This window comes from Brassica napus, chromosome C3 (genome assembly GCF_020379485.1).
Source record: "Brassica napus cultivar Da-Ae chromosome C3, Da-Ae, whole genome shotgun sequence".
Classification (NCBI taxonomy): domain Eukaryota; kingdom Viridiplantae; phylum Streptophyta; class Magnoliopsida; order Brassicales; family Brassicaceae; genus Brassica; species Brassica napus.
Window position 1 is genome coordinate 66,644,500 of NC_063446.1, and position 25,964 is coordinate 66,670,463.

At 36.2% G+C, this 25,964-nt stretch overlaps 3 protein-coding genes, 1 non-coding gene and 1 pseudogene across 9 annotated transcripts; 2 read left to right on the forward strand and 3 right to left on the reverse strand.

The window, feature by feature from the left end:
* Positions 1-1,143: 1,143 nt before the first annotated feature.
* LOC106421774 lies at positions 1,144-5,536 on the reverse strand (annotated as a pseudogene).
* A 6,766-nt stretch (positions 5,537-12,302) lies between these two features.
* Positions 12,303-18,285, reverse strand: LOC106426785 (cysteine-rich receptor-like protein kinase 18). Its single transcript, XM_013867668.3, has 8 exons — positions 17,164-18,285; positions 16,947-17,078; positions 16,769-16,869; positions 16,460-16,670; positions 16,146-16,383; positions 15,913-16,066; positions 15,585-15,820; positions 12,303-13,490 (listed from the first exon to the last, which is right to left on the reverse strand). Exons 1-8 carry the CDS (start codon positions 18,044-18,046, stop codon positions 13,376-13,378), a joined length of 2,070 nt encoding a protein of 689 aa, XP_013723122.1. The 5' UTR covers positions 18,047-18,285; the 3' UTR covers positions 12,303-13,375.
* A 2,166-nt stretch (positions 18,286-20,451) lies between these two features.
* LOC106427278 (short-chain dehydrogenase TIC 32, chloroplastic-like) lies at positions 20,452-22,940 on the forward strand. The gene is made up of 8 exons (XM_013862652.3): positions 20,452-20,951; positions 21,448-21,679; positions 21,760-21,839; positions 21,929-22,082; positions 22,156-22,234; positions 22,310-22,397; positions 22,485-22,531; positions 22,653-22,940. Exons 1-8 carry the CDS (start codon positions 20,846-20,848, stop codon positions 22,833-22,835), a joined length of 969 nt encoding a protein of 322 aa, XP_013718106.1. The 5' UTR covers positions 20,452-20,845; the 3' UTR covers positions 22,836-22,940.
* Positions 20,453-20,615, forward strand: LOC125584651. Its single transcript, XR_007321561.1, has one exon. It is a non-coding gene; the product is annotated as a U1 spliceosomal RNA (small nuclear RNA).
* A 262-nt stretch (positions 22,941-23,202) lies between the features above and the next one.
* On the reverse strand, positions 23,203-25,716 carry LOC106421788 (protein SPIRAL1-like 5). Of its 6 annotated transcripts, none has more exons than XM_048752899.1 (4): positions 25,358-25,716; positions 23,910-25,261; positions 23,704-23,787; positions 23,203-23,613 (listed from the first exon to the last, which is right to left on the reverse strand). In XM_048752899.1, the coding sequence occupies exons 1-2, from the start codon at positions 25,577-25,579 to the stop codon at positions 25,184-25,186; spliced, it is 300 nt and encodes a 99-aa protein (XP_048608856.1). In that variant the 5' UTR covers positions 25,580-25,716; the 3' UTR covers positions 23,203-23,613; positions 23,704-23,787; positions 23,910-25,183. The 6 variants fall into 6 exon arrangements, with proteins under 6 accessions (XP_048608856.1, XP_048608858.1, XP_048608860.1 ...); XM_048752901.1 differs by having other exon boundaries at positions 23,203-23,616; XM_048752903.1 differs by having other exon boundaries at positions 23,704-23,811.
* Between the last annotated feature and the right edge of the window lie 248 nt (positions 25,717-25,964).

A 25,964-nucleotide genomic window follows, 5' to 3' on the forward strand; every position in this document is an offset into this window, starting at 1 on the left:
GTTTCCAACCCTTCGCATCTGAAGGATGTCTAATCTCACCATTTGTGGAATGCTCTGCATGCCATCTCATTGCTTTTGATGTGCGCTCACACTGATACAACCTCTTCAATCTTTCCGTCAAAGGAAAATACCACATTCTTTTGAACGGGATCGGAACTCTTCCCCTCGTCTCCTGATAACGAGGTTTCCCACAAAATTTGCATACATTCTGTGTCTCATCCGCTCTCCAGTAGATCATGCAGTTGTCAATACATACATCTATCACTTCGTACGGTAGTTGAAGACCGGCAACAAGTTTCTGAACCTCGTAGTATGAACCCGGTGCAAGGTTATCCTCAGGTAGAATACCTTTGACAAAATCAGTAATCGAATCCATACATTCTTCAGCCAAATTATAGTCTGTCTTAATACCCATTAATCTAGTAGCAGATGATAAGGCTGAATGACCATCTCTACAATTTTGATACAAAGGCTGTTTTCCTGCATCCAACATGTCAAAAAATCTCCTAGATTCGGGATTTGGTTCTTCCCCTCTATAATGATCATGTACCATCTGCTCAGTACCTACACCATAATCTATATCCGTTCTAGATTCTTCTAACCTAATATCAGGCTGAAGTTCACTAACCGGCTGAGGTTCGCTAGTACTACCATATTCATAACCAATTTCCCCATGAAGGTACCAAACTTTATAATTACGTGAAAACCCTTTCATATACAAATGAGTCCAACCATCAAATTCTTTTATAACCTTATTATTATTGCAAGTAGAGCAGAGACATCTTAAAATACCACTTTTTGCATCCGGTTGCTGTTGAACAAGCCTCATGAATTCTCCAATCCCTTGAACGTATTCTTTCGTAAGCAAATTGGTGTTGGGATCCAAATGAGGTTTATCCATCCACGAACGATAATAAACTTCTGAAGACATGATTTTCACGGAATTGTTATGACTAAAGAGAATGAAGAGAGAATGAAGTGTGAATGAGTTGAATGAGGAGGGGTTGTATTTATAGGAAATTGCTTACGGCCATCCGACGACTTTCCAACGAAATTCCGACGGATGTAAAGCAGTCCGTCGGAATACCGTCGGTATTTTCCAATCTCAAACGGCTATACAACGGTCATATATATTTGTCGGCAACGGTCACATGGTTCGTCGGAAATTCGTCGGAAAATTCCAACGGAATACCGACGACGGTAACGGTTATATCTGTTAATCGGAATGTCGTCGGAAGTTCGTCGGTATATTCCGACGAATATCCGACGATTACAACGGTTGCATGTTTTATCAGAATGTCGTCGAAAAGTCGTCGGAAAATTCCGACGAGCCATGTTTCGTCGGAATTCCGTCGAAAATGGCCGACGGAATTCCGACGACTTCAAATTTTTGGTTTTCATCGGAAATTAGTCGGAAATCCGTCACAAACGTCCGACGACATTGAAGTCCGTCGGAACCTCCGTCGAAATTCGGCGTGTTTTCTTGTAGTGAAAGTGTCTCTTAGTGTAATCAACTCAACATTTAAACATCATTATTAAACTATTAAAAGATTGTGAAAACGATTGGACGATGTGAGAGGAATTTTTTTTGAACGCATAAAAAAACAGTGTCAACGTATCTGATCACTGTTTGCCATGATTCTCCCCAATGGCCCGAGATGCTTGTTCTAACAAGGGGATTTTTTTATATGCATGGCTGATCCAGTCAATTTCGGTAAGAACGCATTTTGTGATATAGAGTAGATTTTTTTCACCAAAAGATTTACCAGAGTTTGAAATGTTTTTCGGCTAATGTTAAGAATAGTCGAGTTGCATGTTATCGGATTACCATCATGTTATCGGACTACCATATAAATTATAAGAGCCGAAACTCAAGTTTAGACCTTTCACACAGCTTTGATTTTGCTTCAAAGAAGAATCAAACCCTAGAGGAATGTTTTAACACGTTCCTAAATCTCGTCTACCACTTAACTGCAGCCTTGTAGACATTTTCATTTTTGTTCCCAATATGACTATACTAAAGCTATGTGTTGCTTGCAAATTTTTCAGAGCGGGTTCTCTATATTGAGTATTTCAAACCGGTAGTGACGCTTAATTATTTTTCATATCTAAGGATATAAAACAACTGACAAGCATTTGTGGAAACAACCTCAACAAAAACAGACATGCTGGATTTTTAACGAGGACTAACATCGGTGATTGTTGCTTCATCTAACGAACAAGCAAAAGACATGCTGGTGGGTTCACCCGGTTCCAACCTCTGGGCTAGTGGGTTTGATTCTGGTCCATTCCTAAACAGAAATCCAGGTGGTAGAGGCACATCCAGAGTAATTGAGCTGGTTGTGAGCATTTGGTGAATCCTAGACATTGTTGGACGTTCTGCAGAATTTTCTTGAACACACAACAGCCCAATATGAATGTATCTAATGACTTCATCTCTTTTACTCTCTTCTCTGATAACGGGATCTATGAGTTCATGCAATGATTTGTTCTCCCAAAGTCTCCATACCTATAGAGGTTGTGTAATAAATTTTCAGAACTATCATCACAATTTTATAGAATCGACCAAAGTTTGGGGCTAACGAGTTTATAGCTCACATATGTGACTAAGTTGTTAACTAGACCCTCCATCTGGTAGAAGCTGCTATTCTTTTTTCCGCTAATGATCTCAAGAATCAATACTCCAAAGCTATAAACATCTGATTTTATTTAGAATTGACCATGTGTCACATATTCGGGAGGCATGTAACCACTGCAAACATAAACGTAAATTCTCAGCAATAGGGCTTTTGATCAAAATTCACCAGATCCAAAAAAAAAGTAGATACTCACAAGGTTCCAACCACTCTTGATGTATTGGCTACATTTTGGTCCATACCAAAGATCCTTGCCATTCCAAAATCAGCAATTTTTGGGTTCATATCCGAGTCTAAGAGAATATTACTTGCTTTGAGGTCACGGTGTATGATTTTGAGCCGTGAATCTTGATGAAAATATAAAATTCCTCTAGTAATCCCACCAATGATGTTGCATCGCATTGTCCAGTCCAGCTGAATTCTCTTCTTAGGGTCTAGATATTCATGCATGCATAATCACACATATATATTAGCTATGTGCAGGAAGAAAAAACAACAAACAAGAGTATAGTTTAAGTTCAACTGACCAAACAAGAAATAATCAAGGCTTTTGTTTGGAATAAACTCATAGACAAGTAACTTTTCTTCTCCTTGTAGCGAAAATCCCAGAAGTTTAACAAGATTTCTATGCTGAAGCTTTGCAACAACAACTACCTCATTCTTGAACTCTACCTCACCTTGTCTTGATGTTTTAGACAGTCTCTTTACCCCGACTTCAGTTCCATTCATGAGCATACCCTTGTAAATAAAAGAATTAAGGATAACCACCAAGAAGACTATAATCCAATCCATAAAAGATGTACCAGAAAATACAACATTTTGTTACTTGACCATCCACCAGGAGACGCAAATACAACGGGTACACTAATCAGTAAGATTGATGAAGTAATAATTAATGCAAAAAACAGCCAATTGAAAAGCAATAGTCATGTTTTTAATCCTCCAAGCTATTAACAATATACACCATTTAATCTTCTTAACCACTAAAAATGTTTAATAAATTAAGGGATTTTATTAAATCCGTTGATTCGAGACACAAATAAGGCATCATCATTTCATTGTTTCTCTACGAAAGAAGAAAATGAGGTGGACAAATAGCATATAAATACCTTGTAAACCTCACCAAATCCACCTTGACCAAGCTTGTTACTAGCAGAGAAGTTGCTGGTCGCAGCTTCTATTGTCTTTAAATCAAATTGAACAGATTCCGCTATTTTTAAGACCAACATTAAGTTCGTAAAAAAACTTCTTAAGGTTAAAATATCAGTTAAGGATTTAAATAGAAACAAAAAACTCACTTGGAAGATCAATTTTTTGCTTTCTCTTTCTCTTGAAAATAGCAACGACTATGGCTACCAACACTATGAAAAATAAAATAACAATGACTATAGCACTGATAATTCCTCCCGATAAACTTGTATCTGCATAAAGCCACCAATTCACCAAAACCATAATTACACAATACATTAAAAATCAAATCAAGAATGTCTCTGAAAATGTTACCAAAAGGACTTGCCTTTCACAGGCATGTTGGTGACCACAAAAGGTGTCTTTGAAGGCGGCGGTGAAGGCAGTGGTGGTGATGACGGAGGTGGCATTCTAATATGATCAAAAACACCAGAAAACGTATATAATTCCCACCGTAAAAAGCAACTTGGCCGCAACACAATGCCACCTCTCTTCCCATGGTGCAATGTCTTATAGTAGTCAACGCTCTTCTCTAGGCAAAGTTTACAATCCTCTGAAGAAACATCTGGAGTGCATTGCATCAACACCGATATGTTCTTGTAACCCGGCACAGGAGCTATTTCATTTTCATAGTATTTACTAGTAGGAGTAGATAAATTGTTTCTCACCAACGATGTCATCGTACGAGACATTAACTCATCCCATACACTATCAAATTCCTTCAGGTTTTCTTTTTCTATGTCCACGGAATTGTAAAGGACTTTAGATGGCTCCAAGATGAGGACCCCGGAGAAAGGTTTGCGAGAGTAGTGAACAAGGCAAAGAAACTCTTCACCTAACCATGTAAAAGAGTCTGTCTGGTTGGGACATGACTTTAGTAAACTATCTGAGGTGTCCTGGATACATTGGGAGCAAGCTTCTGGTCCAGCACCTGGAGAGCACATCCCCACGGCGTAGACTATGTCCGGGTCTAGGCCCATCCAACCGTAGAAGTTGCCGTCGTGAACCGTGACGTTAGAAGCCAGAGTAAAGTTGATGAGACGGCGGTTCATGGCATATGGACTATCCGGTTTGAAGTTTCCAGCAGTTTCATCACATGTTTGTGCAGAAACAGATATAGCACTAAAGATTATGATTAAGAAGCCTAGGATTGATACACAGCTCTTCTTTGCCATCTTTATTATCTTTAGATTTTTCAGTTCATGCGTGTGTGTCTGTGTTGAAATGTGTGGATATTATAAATTTAAGTCTGAATTGTATACTTGAACGACTTTGCATGCTAGCTAATAATACTAGTTTGAATTATAGTGGGAGACTTAACCCTAAAGTCACCCTTGATGTTAGAGGGTGTTTCCATTTTGTTATAATCAGTGATTTAATTCAATCAGTGACTTTATGACGCTGGTTTTTCGGCAGCACACGGATCTATATACGAAAAATGGTTCTATCTTATTCACATGGACAGCTTTTCGCAGCAGTCATGATCATACCAAGAAATAGCATCTTAACTTGCCTTAGACATTTTTTGCTTCTTTTAGTTGATTCAATTAATGTTTGCGTGCGTGTTCTTATGGTTCTCATTAACAACTCAGACGTTTGAGTTTTCTACTTGAATGGACATGCACATTAATAAGAAACTGAAAACTTTGATAATTTTTGTGGTAGACTTGGACCGTCGAGTTCAACTTTATCGTTAGAGTTCTGGACTAACACTTGTGATCATTGATATCTTTCATATTTACATTGTTTTAATTATCTTTTCTTGTGCACATTGGTTTTTTGGAATAGCATTTACACATGTTTAAGTTGCATTTCCATGCATTAGTCCTTATCAGGTGTTGGAGGGAGTTTCATGATGAACTATGTGCCCCAAGGAGTGTTTTGATGCCCAAAGAATGTAGATGAGTCGTTGAAGGATCCTAGCGGCCAGGCGTAGCGGCAAATTCTGGTCGCTACAGAAGATAAGTACCGTAGCGGGCATGTGTAGCGGGATGTAGAGGCCGCTAGATTTGAAGCGCCTTCTACAGCGGCCAGCCATAGCGACTTTACGAGGTCGCTATGCGTTCAAGACTTCTAAGGCCACACGTAGCGGGCATGACAAGCCGCTACAGATCGTAGTGACCTCTGGTAGCGACCTTTTCTGGTCACTACGGAGAAAAATATCTATGTTTTTGTGGGTTAACCCAGGTTTGTTGGGTTAACCCAGCTCGTTTTTAGACATCTATAAACACCTTTAAGACCTAATCTGAGAAAAATCTCATTTTTTTCTCTCAAGAACATTGTCTCCTTTGTAAAAAGCTTGAATCTTTATATCATAATCTAAGGAAGTTCTTCATATTATATCTTGTTTCTCCTTCTCATAAACATGATGAGCCTTGAATCCATCATGGGTTTGAGGTTTCTCATGGAGATTAGAGAGTAGACACTCCTTGGATTCATGGGTTAAGGTAGATTAGGGTGCTTAAGTGTAGATTTAGGGTGTTTTATTGTAGATCCTTCTTATTCCTTGCTTGTTGAGTGATCTTAGTGCTATTTTAGAGTTGGCCTCTCTAAAATTGAGCTCTAGACATTTCATACCCGAAAGGTGTTTGATGAAATGTCTGAACCAACTCTCCTAAGCTTTTAACATTCTTTACCAAAGAGATTTGTTGTTAAAGGTGTTAAAATGGCTAATAGACTTGATTTTAATGATTGCTTAGATAATATTCAACCAAAGAGATTTGATGCTTGAGTTATCTTAGTGAATGAACATCCATCTAGAGATAGAGTTTGTTTAGGATTGTGTCTAAGCCTAAGGTTGATAGATTGATTGAATGTTGCCACCTTTAGATTGAACCTTGATCATTTTATATCAGTTATCCTTACCATGGATCCATCCTTAGTATTTGATTGAATTCTTGCACTTATTTCTTGATTGGATTTGAGATCACCTTGTTTATATTTCTAGGATATTAGTTTGTTACAAATCATCTATCTTCTTGTTTGCTTAGATTAGGAAGGTTTGTGTATTCTTGGTGTTATAAGTCTCTAGTTCTCTGTGGATTCGATCCTAAAATGCGACAATGACATACCATTCGATTGTGGTATTGTTGGCACATTAGGTTAATTGGTATGTGCTTAAACGCGTAATCAATTTGGCGCCGTTGCCGGGGAACTAACTAGATTTGTCATTAGAATTTCAAACTTTCTTGAGATTAAGCTTTATTTTCGTATGCTTTGTTTTGCTTTTGTATAGCTACTAACCTTTTCTTCTAGCTTTTGTTATTTGTAGAGATGGCTTCAAGCTACTTTGAGAAGCCACAAGAAGAGGAAGAGAAATTTGAAGACCACATTGAAGATCAGCCATATGTGAAGCCACCACCCTTTGATATACGCATACTCACACCAGATCAACGAGTGGAGTTACACCGGCTTCAGACAACGAAAAAGTACGGGGGCAAGCCAATAGGACACCTAGCACAAATGATCCGGATACACCTTATCAGGGATAGAGCAGAGTTTGAAGGAAGAGATGTTACCCAATGTGAGTTTGATGTTGCTTGTGCCCTTGATGAGGTAATGTATTGGGTTCCACCACCCCAGCTGGAAGGTACAAGCATTTCCACTTTAGAACTTGAACTTGAGGAAATTTGCTTGCCTTGTGGTGAGGATAACACCCATGATCTTGATTCTCTTGTGCTCATAAATGAATGTCTTGATCTGATATGTGAAACTAGGAAACTAGATGAGTTGAGAGTAGAAAAGCTTGCTAAAGATCACATTGAAGTTTGCTTTGTCAAAAACTATATTTGTGCTTCATTTGATCTTGAGTCCAACTTTTTGCTGCTTGAGAATTCTAGACCTCTTCTTGAACTTGCTGATTTAGGGGATGAACTTGATGTGGATAAGCTCTTGCTTGAGATAGAAAACCCCCATGCTGAAAACTATCATGAGAATGTGAACATTGTGTATTATTTGATTGATGGAGATAGAGTTGACTACTTTGTTAAAACCTCGTTTGAACCTGTAGTTGATTTTGTGTTTCCACCTAATGCTTTTGATTCTTATGATCATCTGAACCTCAAGGAGCATTTCATAACTCATGTCATATCTTTAGTGAAGCTCTTTGAGGAAAAATCTGTCTATTTTCTATGGACAGTAGTGTGTTTCTTTGCACACTTGGTTTCTTGTTCTTGTAGGAGAAAGACCAAAGGTGCATTGGCTCAGCCTTTTGATACTTATGATTAGCAAGCACACAAAGTCAAGCTAGAGACTTAAAACAAGCTCACTTGGGAGGAAGTCCCATGGTATCCTTTGTATATATTTTTTTTATATATCTTTTTCTTGCTTTAGTGTGTTTGAATAAGCTTAGGGACAAGTTTGGGGGAATTCTCAAAAATTCCCAAAGATCATGTCGAAAATTCCAAGGCGACAACAAGTCCTCCCTCCTCATTTCCCTTCTATCATGACAGCCAACTTCAAGTAAGTGCATTCCACCCTTGTAAATACTTAGCTCTTTCATATTTTATTTCTCCTTTGATCTCTCTTTCGAGTTTACTCTCACACAAGAGACTGTGTGAAGTAAGTTTGGGGGAGAGTCTACTATCTCATATTGTGTTTTCTTTTGTCTACTTGTCATTGAGTCTCATGCATTCCATTGTGCATACCTATCCACAAAAAAAATGAAAAATTTAGTTGCATCATTTGCATCTGTAGGATTGAGTCTAGAAGCATTTAGATTGCATTCATGCATAGGAAGAAACCTTGTAAAGAACACATGTCTAGAACTCGATTCGACATCCTAGCTAAATATATCAAGTAGCTTAAGCATCTTTTGAAAAAAGCTTGTAAGCTTCGAGCCTTGAAAACTTTTCTTGACACATGTTGCTTGCTTGATGATTGACATTGTTTTTGAAACCAACTCCAAATGAACTAAGGCTTAATGAACTTAATCTCTCTTGCATATGGGCATTTGCATACTTGATCATGGATATTATACACATTTGGGTTATCTTTCTCTCCTTGTACCAATCTTTGTTAACCCAAATGGCACTCTCATACCCATTAACCCTTACCATTCTTTGAAGCCAACATTAATTTGCTTGAGTGGGGTCTTTTATTGATATCATGTCATGTGCAAAATCTTTAGAGTATTAGGAGCGACAATGGGGTTGTTCTAATCTTTGGCTAGCATTGGGACTTCATTTGAGCTAGCCTCTAGGATTTTTTTTGGGTTTGTAAGCTTAAATTCTTTTGATCTTGGGAATGAGAGAGATTGAGCGAAAGAGATGAACCAAAAAGAGTGTTTAAGGTAAGAAACCCCTAGGGACAAAGAAAGTTAGAAAGGAAAAGCTCTAAAGTATCAATAGAACCCCCTCCCAAATATTAAAAAAAAAAAGGGAATCAAAGAAACAATAGTTGAGTGGAGGAAAAGAAAAGAACAGACCTAAGTCTAAAAGTTTAAATTCAAAAGAACAAGTCTCTAGTTAGTTAAATCAAAGGAAAGAAAGAAAGGACTGGTAGAACTTAAAGCTACTTAAGAAAATGGTAGAATGATGAGAACAAACATTGTATGCATGAATTGCTCCTTTTCTTAGATAAATTTTGCATAATGATCTTGCTCATATTCTTGAGTGTGAGCCACTATAAATGATGCAATTGAAACCCATTTTTCTTCACACTAGACCACTCTTTCTCACCAAACCAAATGATTGAGATCAAATATCCATTTGCAAGAATTCACCTTGTGTGTGTGTGTGAATGAATGTGAGAGTTGGCCAAGGAACTTGTTGGTTGGATGACAATGAGCCTTGGGTAGGGATAAAAGAGTCTTAATAGGCCTTGAGAAACTAGAGTGCACTAGAGAGTTGCTCATGCTATTTGCTATGTTACTTTTAGGATGTTAGGTTGAAGGCTAGAAAGTGTCTCTTTTGGTTATGTGTTTCCATTTTCAATTCCCTCCTCTTTAATTGATCTTGAATGTTTACTTGAGGACAAGTAAAGAACAAGTTTGGGGAAGTTGATATCTTGCATATTTACATTGTTTTAATTATCCTTTCTTGTGCACATTGGTCTTTTGGAATAGCATTTACACATGTTTAGGTTGCATTTCCATGCATTAGTCCTTATCAGGTGTTGGAGGGAGTTTCATGATGAACTATGTGCCCCAAGGAGTGTTTTGATGCCCAAAGAATGTAGATGAGTCGTTGAAGGATCCTAGCGGCCAGGCGTAGTGGCAAATTCTGGTCGCTACAGAAGATAAGTACCGTAGCGGGCATGTGTAGCGGGATGTAGAGGCCGCTAGATTTGAAGCGCCTTCTACAGCGGCCAGCCATAGCGACTTTACGAGGTCGCTATGCGTTCAAGACTTCTAAAAATTTCCCAAGTATCCTAGCGGCCACACGTAGCGGGCATGACAAGTCGCTACAGATCGTAGTGACCTCTGGTAGCGACCTTTTCTGGTCACTACGGAGAAAAATATCTATGTTTTTGTGGGTTAACCCAGGTTTGTTGGGTTAACCCAGCTCGTTTTTAGACATCTATAAACACCTTTAAGACCTAATCTGAGAAAAATCTCATTTTTTTCTCTCAAGAACATTGCCTCCTTTGTAAAAAGCTTGAATCTTTATATCATAATCTAAGGAAGTTCTTCATATTATATCTTGTTTCTCCTTCTCATAAACATGATGAGCCTTGAATCCATCATGGGTTTGAGGTTTCTCATGGAGATTAGAGAGTAGACACTCCTTGGATTCATGGGTTAAGGTAGATTAGGGTGCTTAAGTGTAGATTTAGGGTGTTTTATTGTAGATCCTTCTTATTCCTTGCTTGTTGAGTGATCTTAGTGCTATTTTAGAGTTGGCCTCTCTAAAATTGAGCTCTAGACATTTTATACCCGAAAGGTGTTTGATGAAATGTCTGAACCAACTTTCCTAAGCTTTTAACATTCTTTACCAAAGAGATTTGTTGTTAAAGGTGTTAAAATGGCTAATAGACTTGATTTTAATGATTGCTTAGATAATATTCAACCAAAGAGATTTGATGCTTGAGTTATCTTAGTGAATGAACATCCATCTAGAGATAGAGTTTGTTTAGGATTGTGTCTAAGCCTAAGGTTGATAGATTGATTGAATGTTGCCACCTTTAGATTGAACCTTGATCATTTTATATCAGTTATCCTTACCATGGATCCATCCTTAGTATTTGATTGAATTCTTGCACTTATTTCTTGATTGGATTTGAGATCACCTTGTTTATATTTCTAGGATATTAGTTTGTTACAAATCATCTATCTTCTTGTTTGCTTAGATTAGGAAGGTTTGTGTATTCTTGGTGTTATAAGTCTCTAGTTCTCTGTGGATTCGATCCTAAAATGCTACAATGACATACCATTCGATTGTGGTATTGTTGGCACATTAGGTTAATTGGTGTGTGCTTAAACGCGTAATCAATCATCAATATTTTAGCGAGGCTAATTTACTAGATACTAGGGGGTGTTCGCGCGGAATATTGTTTTATTATTGCTAAGAGCATGATTTTTTTTTTTGATAATGTAATTATGTTGTCGTTTTTATTTGTTAAGATCATTATTTGATGTTTTTAGTGTGTTATGTAGTAGGTAATAAGTTAATATATTTTGCGTTTGTTTTTTTTTGAATAATGTGTTGTTGTGTGTATAGTACTTGTTAGTAGTCAAATGAGCCTCTAACGTAAACTAATATTGATTTTCAATAACTTTGCATCTAGCATTTGTTGATTCTAAGATTAACAGTTTCATCGTCAAAATTGTGTTATATTTTTTTCATATTTTTGAAAATTATAATTTTTAAGATGTTTTTTGCCCTCTCCCAATATTTTAAACTTGAGCCCTCACCGTCTATGTATTTCGTTACATTTCTGGTGTGCAGTGCTTCTCACCATCACCGGAAAAAGACTCACATTTTTCTCTTGTTCTTCTTGCCTTCTTCACCTATGAGATTATATGGTATTTGTTGCAGATCGAGTTTATGAGTTTTCAGTTGTTCGGTTGCTTCTCACGGCATTGTAGGCTGTTCCAGTCAATATTGACTGCTCCTCTTCTTCCTTAGATTTCAGCTGATGTTAGGAACTCCTTGGTTGGGTCAGAGTTTATTCGTCTTTGATTTTGTATTCCTCGTCGCTGGCTTACCGTCAGTAGTCTCTGCTCGTTTTGGTTTTCAAGATCTAGTTTTTGGTGTTCTAACTTCTATGCTCTCTTTCATAGCTCGAGGACGGCTCCATAGTTTTCTGATTTCGCTCCGTCTCCCTTTCCCTCTCTATTCTTGCATCTTTTTGCAGCTTTCATCGCATCTCTGGTGGCTTTCCCTTTCACCATGTTTGCCACTCGAGATTTGGATAATGTTTTCTTTCGTGTATGCTATGTGGGCTTGGAAGGTTATTTCTGGTCTCAAGTTTAGTCTCTGATTTTTTGGTGGTTGTCTTCCATTCTCCCTCTCTCAAGTTGTTTCTTTTCTTTCCATGTTTTCCTTGGTATAGGTGTGCAGAGTTAGTCTCTTGGAGCTTTGGTCCCTTCTATCCAGAGCTTTGTGGTTTTTCAGTTGCATGCCGTCTTGTATGTTCTTGTTTAGTTTGTGAGGTGTTTCTTACTTTTTAGCTACTGGTTGTGATTCCGGTGTTTTAGGCATATATTTTCCTGCTTTTTGGTGGCTTTGGCCTTTCGATTATTATTCTCCCTTTGACCCGCTTTCTCAGTTTATGCGTTGGTTGTCTAGTTTCTTATTCTTAATTTGACTATCTTATGATACTAATAGTGAAATAAATATAATTTGTAAATGAAATAATAAAAATTAGTAAAAATAATAAAATGATGAAAAGTTTTGCTATTTTTAGGTGTGAATAAATTAAATATTTAAAATATATTTATATTATTTTATTTATTTCTTGAATTTTAGAGACTAATAAGTGTGAGAAAGATTAGATAATATACAATTAGAAATTGATGGAGAAAATTGCAATAATTTAAAAGAAGAAGAATTTAAATACAAAAAAAAAACATGAGGACACATGTCAACAAACCCCCCTTGCACATGTCATAAGAAGGGAAAAATTCAACTTTAAATATATAGATTTCTCCAGATTGCAGGTGACCATTATAAACTATATATTCTTAGGATTAGTCAAGGACTTCGTTAGGATTTACTAATGAAAATCAAACGAGATCAAATAACTTAAACCAAGACACGAAAATCATATTAAAAATATATTAATTTCATGGTTTTATGGAAGTTGATAGTATTTTTTTAAATATATTTGTTAATAAATTTATGTAAATGGGTGAAACCCCTAATTTGATAGGTTAATGTAATAAACTTTCTTTGTATAAGAACAGCTCTTTGTGTTTTTCATTTCCCAAGCCAAGCTATAAGATATTGATTGCTTAATCTTTGTTTTAAAATTATAGTGAACTACCTCTTATCATGGTCTAGAAACGCATTCATTCTAAATGAACTATGGGTAAAAATTAAGGAATATATGAGAAAGTGACATGCGTTTGTGGAAAAAAAAACTTAAACCAAACATAACATGTTGAGTATTCAACGAGGAATAACATCGGTGATAGTAGCTTCATCTACAGAACAAGTAAAAGACTTGCTGTTCCATTGACCTGGTTCCAGTCCCTGGGCTAGTGGATTCGATCTTGGCTCGTTACTGCACTACAAGAAAACATCGGTATTCTGACGGAAAATGAAATTCTCGGAATTTCCCGAGGAATTTCCGAGGAAATTCCGAGGAAACCCAAAATTTGGGTTTCCTCGGAATATACCGACGGAATTCCGAGGAAACATCAATCCGTCGGAATATTCCGAGGAAATTCCGACGAACTAGTGATCGATCGATGCGTTTTTGGACATATACCCATCGATCGATCACATTGTTACACTTTGGTCCATCTTAGTGATCGATCGATGCGTTTTTGGACATAAATACATCGATCGATCCGTTTATAAAAAAACATTCGAGATTTTGAAACCCCAAACACTAGTTCCTCAGAATTTCCTCGGAATATTCCGAGGAAATTCCGAGGAACACTTGATATCCTTGATCGATCGATGGGATAATCTCATCGATCGATCACATTGTTACGCTTCGGTCCATCTTAGTGATCGATCGATGCGTTTTTGGACATAAATACATCGATCGATCCGTTTATAAAAAAACATTCGAGATTTTGAAACCCCAAACACTTGTTCCTCAGAATTTCCTCGGAATATTCCGACGGAATTCTGAGGAAGAAAAGGGTTTCCTCGGAATTTCCTCGGAATATTCCGAGGAAATTCCGAGGAAGTAGGGTTTTTAAACCGAAAACAACGTTTTGCGGTTTGAATAACACCTATATAACCCTTATTAAGTGTCTTACGTTCATTATGAAGTCAAAAATTTGTTCATTACCCTATAATAAACACTTTTCCGATTGTATGAACGAAATCCCCACAACATAAGAGAAACACTTATACACTTTAATGAACGGTAAAGGGAATACTTACAATTCGTTTTGAAATTTGTTATTTCATGGTTTATGCTCATCTATACAAAGAATCCTCAATGGTATGCATTACAATTGTATAAGAAATGAAATACGGCAAAAAAAATTGATGTTTTGAAACCCCAAACATTAGTTCCTCGGTATTTCCTCGGAATATTCCGAGGAAATTCCGAGGAACAATATAAATTAATAGAAATACATGCACAGGATATTCTTTTTCCTCGAATTAATGAAAATATTCCGAGGAAATTCCGACGGATATTTAAGTGGCCGTCGGAATTTCCTCGGAATATTTTCATTTAACCGGGCAAACAAGCCGCCAAATATTTCGCGAAAATTGAAATTGAAAATACTGAGGGAATTCCGACGGAAAATATCCGTCAGACCCAAGGTTTTATAAACTCGAACCGCATCTTCTTCCCCATTTCTCTCTTCTTCCCCATTTCTCTCTTCTTCCTCTCCGGCGATCTCTCTCTCCTTCCGGCGTTCTCCACCTTCTCTCGCGACGATCTCTCCGGCGAATCCTTTTCATTCCTTTACAAATCATGTAAGGACCTTATCTCACTCTCTTAGGTCCTATTTGTTAGGTTTTTAAGTAGATTTGATGATTTTAGAAGTTTTTTGATAGATTTTTGTTAGGGTGATTGGGTAGGATTGTGATTTGTTGTGTAATAGGTTTAGAATTGTGATTTGGTTGTGTTGAATTGATTTAGAACTTTTTTAATAAATTGTTTATTATTTTTGTATTTACAAAACATTTATATAAATTCGATTTTACAAAACGTTTTTGTATATAAATTCGATTTTTGGATTTATAAAAGATGATTTCATATTTATAAAAATATTTATATTTATTAAAACTAATTTTGTATTTATAAAACATTTTTTTTATTTATAAAAACTATTTTATTATTTTTCGTATTTTAAATATGTTTTCTATTTCAATTTTAATTTTATATTTTTTAATTTCAATTTAAATAAATAAATTTATAATTTTTTTTTTTGAATTTTGTAAATATTCCGAGGAAGTGTATCCCTCGGAATATTCCGACGACATATTCCTCGGAATATTCCGAGGAATTTCCGACGAAAAAAGTCCTCGGAATATTCCGAGGAAATTCATTTCCTCGGAATTCCGTCGGAAATTTCCGAGGAAAGATGAATTTCCGAGGAGTTATTTCCGAGGACTTTTTTCGTCGGTATGTCGTCGGAATAGCGTTATTCCGACGACATACCGACGATTTTTTCCCTCAGTATGCCGCTGTTTTGTTGTAGTGCCGCAAAAAAATCCAGGTGGCAGAGGGAGGGGCAGCGCAATTGAGCTGGTTGTAAGCATTTGGTGAATGGTAGACATTGTGGGACGATCTACAGGATTTTCTTGAACACATAACAGCCCAATATGAATATATCTAATGACTTCATCACTTTTACAATTGTCTCTGATGCCAGGATCTACGAGCTCGTGCAATGATTTACTCTCCCAAAGTCTCCAGACCTGTATAAATTATTGTAATATATTTATAACTATGATCAATTTAATTAAGAGAATTAAAAAAATTGAGAGTTATTTAGTTGATAATTTCTAACATATGTGACTAAGTTGTTAACTAGACCCTCCATCTGGTAGAAGCTGCTATTTTTTTTGCCACTAATGATCTCAAGAATCAATACTCCAAAGCTATAGACATCCGATTTAGCCGAGAACTGCCCATTTGCCACATACTCTGGTGGCATATAACCACTGCAAAATACACAAGTTAATAAGCAACAAAAGGGTTCATTAATTGAACTTCAATAGGTCCAAGAAAGTATATACTCACAAGGTTCCGACCACTTTTGATGTATTGGCTACAGTTTGGTTGATTCCAAAGATCCTTGCCATTCCAAAATCAGCGATCTTCGGATTCATATCAGCATCTAAGAGAATGTTACTCGCTTTGAGGTCACGGTGTATGATCTTGAGCCGTGAATCTTGATGAAGATATAGAATCCCTCGAGTAATTCCCCCAATGATGTTGCGTCTAACTGTCCAGTCCAACTGAGTTCTCTTCTTAGAGTCTGCATACTTATACAAAATAAAAATTAGCTAGGTTCAAGGAAGAGAAACAAATGAAACTGAGTTAATAAAACAGACCGAAGAGGAAATAGTTGAGGCTTTTGTTAGGAACAAACTCATAGACAAGTAACTTCTCGTCTCCTTGTAATGAAAACCCAAGAAGTCTAACAAGATTCCTGTGCTGAAGTTTTGCAACAACAATAACCTCGTTCTTGAACTCTACTTCACCTTGTCCTGATGTTTTAGACAATCTCTTCACCGCAACTTCAGTACCATTCATGAGCATACCCTTTCAAAATAATTACAAATTAAGCAACATATCACGTCACGAAGTCTTAACAAAAGAACAAAGCTAGATGGACAAAGAGAGTCTATATGTGTATATACCTTGTAAACCTCACCAAATCCTCCTTCACCAAGCTTGTTACGCTCAGAAAAGTTGTTTGTAGCAGCTTCAATTGTGCTTAAATCAAACTGGATCGATTCGGCTTCATTTAAGACAAAAAAAAAAGTTTGTGAAAAAATTCAAGACAAAATTAAATGTTCAAAACATAAATAAACTCACTTGGATTTGGAAGTTCAATTTCTTTCTTTTTCTTTCTTCTCTTTAAAATAACAACGCCTAGAGTAATCAATATTATGGCAACAAGAACAGCAACGACAATCGCCGCAATAACTCCTCCTGAGATTCTTGTATCTGCACAAAATCCGATTCACCAAGAACATAACTACACAAAAGATAAAAATAAAAAAGTTGCTCTATTCTAAAAATAGAAACTTGCCTTTCTTGGAAATATGAGAGGGTACTGTGAGAGACGGTTCTTTGGAAACAGGAGATGGTGTAAGAGAGGGCGGCGTTGAAGGCTGTAAGAAAATAAGATCTGAAGCACCAATGAAAGGATACAACTCCCACCGGAAAAAGCAACTTGGTCGCGATATAACTCCACCTTGCCTCCTACGGCAACACGTCTGATAGTCAATAACGTTTGTCCGTAAGCAAACGTCACAATCTTCGGAAGAAACATCTGGTGTGCATTGCATCAACGCTGATATGTTCCTGAAGTCCGGTAATTGAACTACATCGTCTTCGCCAGCATAGTACTTAGACGCATTGTTCCCGGCTGATGAGGAAGATGAGATATTAGAGATCATACCAAACATTAACTTTGTCCACACGCTATCAAAGTGAGTCTGATTCAGATTGGTATCTGCAGTACTGGCGATCGCTCCGCGTGGCTCCATGCCGAGTAATCCGGAGAAGGAGCGGTTAGTGTAGCGAACAAGGCAAAGGGTTTTGTCACCCGACCATGAGAAAGCGTCTACCTGGTTTTGACAGTTCTGTAGTAAGCCATCAGATGCGGTCTCAATACACTGAGAACAAACATTAGGTTCAGCGCCTGGAGCGCACATCCCCATGGCGTAGACTCGGTCCAGACCAAGCCCGATCGAACTTTGGAAGTAGCCGTCATGAGCCGTGACGTTTGAAGGGAGGGTGGAAAGGATGAGACGACGGTTGTTGTCATAAGTACTGTTGGGTATGAATATTCCAGTAGTGTTTTTACAAACTTGTGCAGAAACAGCAATGGAACTGAAGCTTATGATGATGACGAAGAAGAAGAAGAAGAAGAAGAAACAGAGGACTGTCTCATAGCTCTTTTTTGCCATATTTGTCTTTTAGATAATGTGTGAATGGTTGTATTAGTACTTGAATGACATTAATAGGGGTGGCCGGGTGGGAGCGGATAATAATATAATTTCTGGTATTCGTGATTTGCTTCGCTAATTGATTTTTCGATTTAATTTGTTTCGAAAAATACGGATATCCGTAAAAATTATGAATCTTCACGGTCATTTCATCCAAATTGTTAAACACAAACAAATCTAGAAAAAACTTGTTTTTTTTAAAAAAATTATATAATATAAAATAAAAGTAATAAGTAGCAAAACTATATGTTTCATAAATTTTTAAAATAAACTAAATTTATTTATAAAACACAAAAGTTAAGAAAATTTTGTTGTTTTATAAAGATTTTATATTCCTTTTAGTTTAAAAATTTTATAAGTAATTTTGTAAATAACATTAATATAATTATATGTTAAAATAATAATATATAAAATTATATATTTAGTTGTAGATAAAAGTTTATTTGTATAAAAGAGGAGGGGATATACAGCTATTTGTGATTTACTCCGTTTTTAACTTATATTAATTTTTAATATTTTTTTTTTGCTCCGAAGAGTTACGAATATTCGGATTTTTTGAATCCAAACGAACAATGTATCGAAACAAATCCAACGGATATCCGAAAAATCGAAAGGACTAGTCTTGGCCTTGACTTATGGAATAACATGCATGCCAATTTGTGAATCACTAGCATCATTTTCAACGGGGACAAAGTCTCGTACTGTGAATGCATTTATTTCTGATGAGAAACTAACTTCATCATATTTTCCTCGTTTAGTTAGTAAAAGATATATAAGAAGCATGATGGTCTTTCGATTAAATTTATTTTAGAAAGTAGACTTGCTGGCAGAGCATTTAGAAAATCATCACACTTATTAATAAAACAAAATTCAAAATTTTCCAAAAAGGAAAATTCAAATTTGGAAGTGTTCGAACTTTCACGTACGTTATGTGCTTTTATGTGGACTTTTTTTTTTAAATAGAACCTCTAAAATATTAATATAATTGATATAGATCCACCAATAAATGCTATCCACTATTTTAAAATATAATAATTTATTATTTATAATAAATATGTTTAAGTTTAATATATTTGGAATCAATTAAGAGATTTTGGTCAACCTGAATAAGGGTAATATTTTAAATTTAATTTTTAAAACTTCAGGAAATTGAAGGATGCAAAAAGAAAAAAGAAATTGAAGGATGCAAGAGAATGTATAATAATGCTATTAATGTAATCGTAAATAAATCCAATCATTTGTGGTCGAATAATTTTTTTTAACAAGTCAAAGAACTTAACATCACATCAGGAAAAATATTTATTAAGCAAAATTTACTTAGAAATTAATAAAAGTATGCATTTATGATTTACAAGAAATATGGGTATTATTTTATTTATAAATTTTTATTGGCAAAGAAATCCCAAGTTTTTAGAAGATTAGTGTTGTAGTATTAGACAATAAAACACAAATTCATTATCAAAATGAAAAAATGTCCGAAATTGTAGGAATTATAACCAATATATTAAAACTCTAGATGGTGACTAAAAGGATGAATGAGAATAGTGAATTTCTTATAATTCATTACAATTTACTCCATTTACAAGAAATATTTGTTTCATATGGTTCATTAAGAAACAATAGATTACCATTATTTTTTATCCAATTAGGAAATGAATAGATTTTTCTCTTGTTTTATTTGTTTTCGTTATTTTTTTTCTTATGTTTTGTATTTTTTTTTAATGATAACCGGTTAGAGGCTTAGATTTAGATCGGTCATTAGACGAAAATAAGTCAACATCTACGAATTCATATTTCTTACTTCTTCAGCCTAGGACCCGTTTACCAAGGACAATAATTTCGTATGTAGATAAAAATCTTGGCTAAGGTTTGTGGGGTTTCAGAAAAGGCACTTCTTGTATCTATTGGTCTACTTCTTCGTGCTTAAAATTTATCTTTCTCGTCCACAATAACAACACAGTTGTTAAAAGCAATACAACAATTGGTGTGAGGTTTACAGTTGTTAAAAGCAATACACAATTGGTGTGAGGTTTGTGAGAAAAGTCTAAAACATGTTAACCGGATAATTTGAGTTAATTACTGTGTTAAGCGAATAACCGGTATACGCTTATAAGAGTAAGACACGATTATCCGATTATAATGGAGGTTTGTAGTAATGTAAACCATTACTGTGTTAAGCTTGAACAATAATCTACGTTTCAACGAGGAAGGCCTTAAGCCTAGGCCCATATGCTGGGGCCCATAAGTACGAAACTTTGTCTTGAGGATACATAATGTCTACAAGCGTAACTCCCACATCGGAAGCATAACTCTAGTACACTCGTCTTTTGCGTGGTATAAAAGAAGAAGATGGTCGATCATTGTAAGGTACTTACCTGGACGGGGTCGACTCTTGATCTTGAAGAAGAGTGGCCTAAGCTAGTGACTTCCATTGCACATAACGGAAGGTTACTTAGCTTAAGGTCTCCCCAAGTGGGAGAGCCTGCGTCAATATTTGTGGCTCGGAGGCCTGCGTTCGCGCGGCCTCTCCCAAGTCTCCAGTTCAAATATTTAGTTGGTTGGTTCACGTGGCCAACTACTTTACTTTTCAAATTATGTGCTGTTCAGCTATTTTGTTAAATCCTTAAAAAAAAAAAGAATCTTAAAATAGAAACTTTTGACTTAGTTCGTAGACGTAAGCTCATCGGGTTATTATTCTTCCTATTTGTTCATTAAAATAAGTCAACAGGACTGTCACAGTGTTTTTCGTTACCCTCAAAGATGTGGTTTTGGGGATCGAAAGGAGCATCTGGATTCTCGTCTAGTTCCACTGCAGAAGAAGTCACTCATGGAGTTGACGGAACTGGCCTCACTGCTATTGTCACTGGTTCTCTTCTATCAAATCTTTCTTTCACAACTTGAGTTTTGTCTAAATATGTTTACTTTTCTGTACTTTAAGATCTAGGGCCCTCTCTATTCCTCTCTCAGATTTGACTTTCACCTGTAGGCAAAAATGATATGACTTTTGACTGTCCCTCCTACACTTAGGATAGTTGAGTCATAAAGTAACAATCTTTTTTCTAATGAGCTTTTCTTGAATTGGATTCTGTCTTTGCCTGGTGACTTTAGTGTCCAGCATGGTTGGGACCATTTCACTGATAGGGGAGAGAACTTGAGATCTGTAAAAGAACATTGCTTATAAAATCTTATACACTCTGTCTCTGTTTCAGCTGAAACAGAGACAGAGTGTATAAGATTTTATAAGCAATGTTCTTTTACAGATAAAATTAAAATAGCTAGCTTAGTTTGTTACCCTGCATTGAGCTTTATGGACTTTGTTTGGTTTCTTAAGTTGTCTTTTGTTTCGTCGTTCATGTTTTCAGGAGCATCGAGTGGTATAGGAGTAGAGACAGCGCGTGTTCTTGCACTGCGTGGTGTGCACGTGGTTATGGCGGTGAGGAACACTGTCTCCGGTGCTAAAGTTAAGCAAGATATCCTCAATCAAGTCCCTGGTGCTAAACTCGACGTCATGGAGTTAGATCTCAGCTCAATTGAATCAGTCAGGAGATTTGCATCTGACTACAAATCTACTGGTCTTCCACTAAACATCTTGATGTAAGCTCTCGAAACACAGTAGTTCATGTCTAGTGTTTTGTGACGGTTTTAATGTTTTGTAATCTCTCAAATCTTGTTAGCAACAACGCTGGGGTAATGGCATGTCCTTTCATGCTCTCTAAGGACAATATTGAGCTGCAATTCGCAACTAACCATCTAGGTGAGCTAAGAGAGACCAAACCAAGATTACTATACCTTTGTCCTAAGCTTTATAGTCTCATCATCATCATCATCATCATCATGTTTCAGGTCATTTTCTGTTGACCAAGCTTCTGCTAGATACAATGAAGAACACATCACGTGAAAGCAAACGAGAAGGAAGGATCGTTAATCTATCATCAGAAGCTCATCGGTTCTCCTATCCTGAAGGAGTCCGGTTTGATAAGATCAACGACGTATCAAGGTACTTCTTCGATATCATGTCTTTTTTCTTGAAAAAAACGTGACATTGTTCGTTGCTTTTGTTTCTACTGCAGTTACAGTAGCATTTCAGCTTATGGTCAGTCTAAACTCTGCAACGTATTACACGCCAACGAGCTTGCAAGGCAACTGAAGGTAAGTACAACAAGGAAATGGATCTATCAAATCAAGAACCTATGTTGATTCAGTTCTGGTATGATCATAAAACAGGAAGATGGAGTCAATATAACAGTAAATTCACTTCATCCAGGAGCCATTATGACAAGTCTTTGGCGCCACTTCAATAGCTATTTAGCTGGTAACTTCTCTTCTGTTACGCACATGTTGTAAACAAATACATACTTTGGATTTGCTTATGATCCTCTCTGTCACTGGCTTGATGTAGGAGCTGTTAGTGCACTGGCTAGCTATTTCATAAAGACTATTCCGCAGGTATACTTTTATCAGTTTCAACTATTCTAGGAGAGAACTGGTGCTCGTTAAAGATATAGACCGGTCTTGCTTTGGTTTGTTTGGTTATCTAGTTTAATATGTTTAGTACTGGACTTTGTAGGGTGCGGCAACAACTTGCTACTTAGCATTGAGTCCTCAGGTTGCAGGAGTCACAGGAGAATACTTCAGAAACTGCAACATTACTAAACCATCATCATTTGGCCAAGATTCAGAATTGGCCAAGAAGGTTTGGGACTTCAGCACTAAGCTAACAGATTCACATTCAGGAAAAGGTCATTCTTGAAAGTAATTTGTTTCAGATGAATCTTTACTTTGATGGTTTTCATGTGTGATTTCTATTTCAGTCTTTTGACAAAAGGAAATAAAATAACATAACAAATCTTAATCATTTCAACTCTGCAAAATGTGGTTTAGTTCTGGTTCTGACCGGTTTAGTTACTGGCTTTTACCAAAGGATATAGTCACCTTTTGTAACATTGCAAAAGATCAAAATTCAAGGCGTGGAGAGAATCTCGACTGCTTCAAAGAAGACTGGTTACAACAAATGATGCTTGCAATTTCAATCTGGTGCTCTAAAAATGGGTCGAAAACAAAATTAGTAGTGAGTGAAACCAGATCAGTTTTTTTTTAACTATTATTTACTAGATGCATTACTACAAAACTCTTTTGATCACAAACACACAAAACTTAAAAAAAAACAAGTGATCGACTTAAAACAACACCACACATGCATTAAGATCTCACAAGATTCTGCCTACTAAAGACTCGGTTGATATCTAAATTTTAGAGATTATGGTTAAGAAAACTTTGGCATGCAGACATCTCATATGATACATAATTACATAAATATATTCCAAGATGTAACTAGCGGTCTTCATCGCCGCTAAACCATGATTGAAGAAGCGAATACACGAGCAATGGACCGACAAATGGTGTAAACGGTGGTGGTTTACTGAAGGCAACCACTGGGTCTACTGTTTCCTCAGTTTTCTTCATTGTCTCTCTTTCGCTATTGTTCACGTTCTCAAGTTTCTTGGGTATAATGGTTCTCACTACTTTACCTGCTTCTCAGAAAAAAAAAAAGAAATCACTCTGTTTTATTTTCTTCCTCGTGACAAACTGAAACTGAAGAATTAAGGTACACGAGTTACCGTGTGATCTTGAAACCGAAAATATTGGTTTGAGCTTGTCTATAGGAGCAGGAAAAGGCCGCATAATATTTGATCTCTCTCTTTCTGAAACATATGAGAAGAGAAAGTCTAATACCTTGAAGAAAATACAAAAGAGAAGACCAAATGAAAAAAAAGAAACAGGCATCACAGAGATTAATGTGCAAGATTAAGATGGTGATTATTACCGGTTTCAAGTTCAGCAACCGAGCAAAATGAATTGAAAGTCACAACTCCTCCGGCAGTAAGAACTTTTTCTTCAGCGATCGAATACTTGTTTTGAGTTTGGAGAATGTTAGTTTGTTGTAACTAGTAGAGGAAGGTTTGAGAAGGTCCGGGACTCGGGGAAAAAGTTTACACAAATTTATAGAAAATAACAACATAGTTTTCATTATTGCAAATTTACCCCATAATTTCAAACAGATCCTAACATCAATCCACGTGGCTTCCATGCGGTGTTTCACTACCGTTGCTGGAACGAACGATTTGGAAATTACATCAAACTTAAAAACGTTCCAAACCTGTTTGAAATTAATTTGTCGATAATATTTCTAAATGACCTTTTCAAAAAAAAAAATTATTTCTAAATGATAAAAAGGCAAGAAAGAAGAATCTAGCATGTTAATTTTATATAATTTGACTTGTGTAAACAAGACTGAAATAAATTTATACAATTAATGTTCAAACTAACTTATCAATAATTGTGATCTAATAGTTGAAAATCTGTTTTACTGCTTCTAATTTAGTATATTGTAAGCATTTTACATAAAAATAAAATTCAGTTTTCTACGTATTTGAGCTTCAAATTATTATATTCCTTTGTTTTTTTTTTATTAATCTGGGGTATCCCAGGTCCATGGAAAGGTCCAGACTAATCCCCAAAGAGAAGTGCAGTCCACGGATAGACCCTCTCTCCGGGTATTCAAATGAGCCCTAAAACATATGCGCATATCCGTGTTAGGTGACCAGGATAATTGTGACTTAGTTTCAAACAGCAGGTGGATCGAACCTGAAACGTGTTGGCGTCTCAGTCCCGTCTCCTTACCACTCGATCACAATCACCCGGTGGTTATTATATTCCTTTGTTTCAAAAATAAAAATGTCCAATTTAGTTTACGTTGGACATGTGCAAAAGAAGAAGCTCCACTTTCCCAATTACTAAAGAGGAAGCAATAGGCAACATAGATGGGAAAAAGCATACCGAAATGCATATTCATATATGAGAAAAACCATACTAAAGATGCATATATATATATATATATATATATATATATATATATATGTCCATGACTAGAAACCATTTATTCGCCAAGTTGAACAAGTCAACTGCAAACTCAAAACACACGTTTTCGTACATACATATAAATAAGAAGTGTAGAGGTCTAGATAAGGATCAGTAGATTCAGTACACATAAAATACTCACTAGATCACAATACAAACCCTAGTTATATGACTTCATTTTCATTCCTTTACTCCGAACAAGTATCCAAGAGACGAACCTCCACCAGGAACCGACTTAACCTTCGTCGTTGGACGATCCTGAAATTATAATATTCGCTCAACCCACAATTTTTCATATTTGAAAAAGGTACAGAATTTGATTAATTCAGAATATGAAGAAAAATAAAGACTTACTGTGACGAAGTTGCCAGAGTTTTGGCCCTGAGCTCTGTAGTAGTTGTTGTTGTTAGAGATCTTAGGCTTTTGGTCAGATTTTTCGTCGTCGGTGGGATCTATGCCGTATGGTGGTGTAGGCTTTGGGGCAGCCGATGGGAGATTCTTTGGAGTCTCATTGTCTGATCCAAAAAGATAGCCTAGTGAGCTTTGTCCGCCTCCAGAGCTCCCACCTCGGCTCATTATTGGATTGAGAGGCTTGATTAGTGATTTATTTACCTGTTTTTCAAACCCTATAGTTACTAGACTTGTTTAGCTTGATCAGGAAAATGCGATATATTAAACTATTGATATAAGAGATAGAGAGAGAAGCTTAAAAAGAGGTAGCAGGTGGAGATTTTCTAAGATATGATGAGACTAATACTTTCATAGATAATTAAGTAAACATTTAAAATGATGAGTTTAGTAACCCTAACTAAACGTTTATGAATTCGTCTTAAACCTAAAATTTGTTTGTACCTTTTTGAACTTTTAATTATATAGTATTGGTATATTTTGGAAGTAAAGTTTAATTTTGTGATATTCTTGGATATTTCAGAAAACTTTTTCTAATTTTATAAATGAATAA

Excerpts from the sequence above, each read along its gene's own strand:
- LOC106426785 (XM_013867668.3), bottom strand. The coding sequence starts at position 18,046 with ATGGCAAAAAAGAGCTATGAGACAGTCCTCTGTTTCTTCTTCTTCTTC. Across the intron at positions 16,870-16,946 it reads AATTGAACTTCCAAATCCAA|CCGAATCGATCCAGTTTGAT; the intron begins GTGAGTTTATTT and ends TCTTAAATGAAG. Across the intron at positions 16,671-16,768 it reads GATTTGGTGAGGTTTACAAG|GGTATGCTCATGAATGGTAC; the intron begins GTATATACACAT and ends TTATTTTGAAAG.
- LOC106427278 (XM_013862652.3), top strand. The coding sequence starts at position 20,846 with ATGTGGTTTTGGGGATCGAAAGGAGCATCTGGATTCTCGTCTAGTTCC. Across the intron at positions 20,952-21,447 it reads CCTCACTGCTATTGTCACTG|GAGCATCGAGTGGTATAGGA; the intron begins GTTCTCTTCTAT and ends TCATGTTTTCAG. Across the intron at positions 22,083-22,155 it reads AAGATCAACGACGTATCAAG|TTACAGTAGCATTTCAGCTT; the intron begins GTACTTCTTCGA and ends TTTCTACTGCAG.
- LOC106421788 (XM_048752899.1), bottom strand. The coding sequence starts at position 25,579 with ATGAGCCGAGGTGGGAGCTCTGGAGGCGGACAAAGCTCACTAGGCTAT. Across the intron at positions 25,262-25,357 it reads ACTCTGGCAACTTCGTCACA|GATCGTCCAACGACGAAGGT; the intron begins GTAAGTCTTTAT and ends TTATAATTTCAG.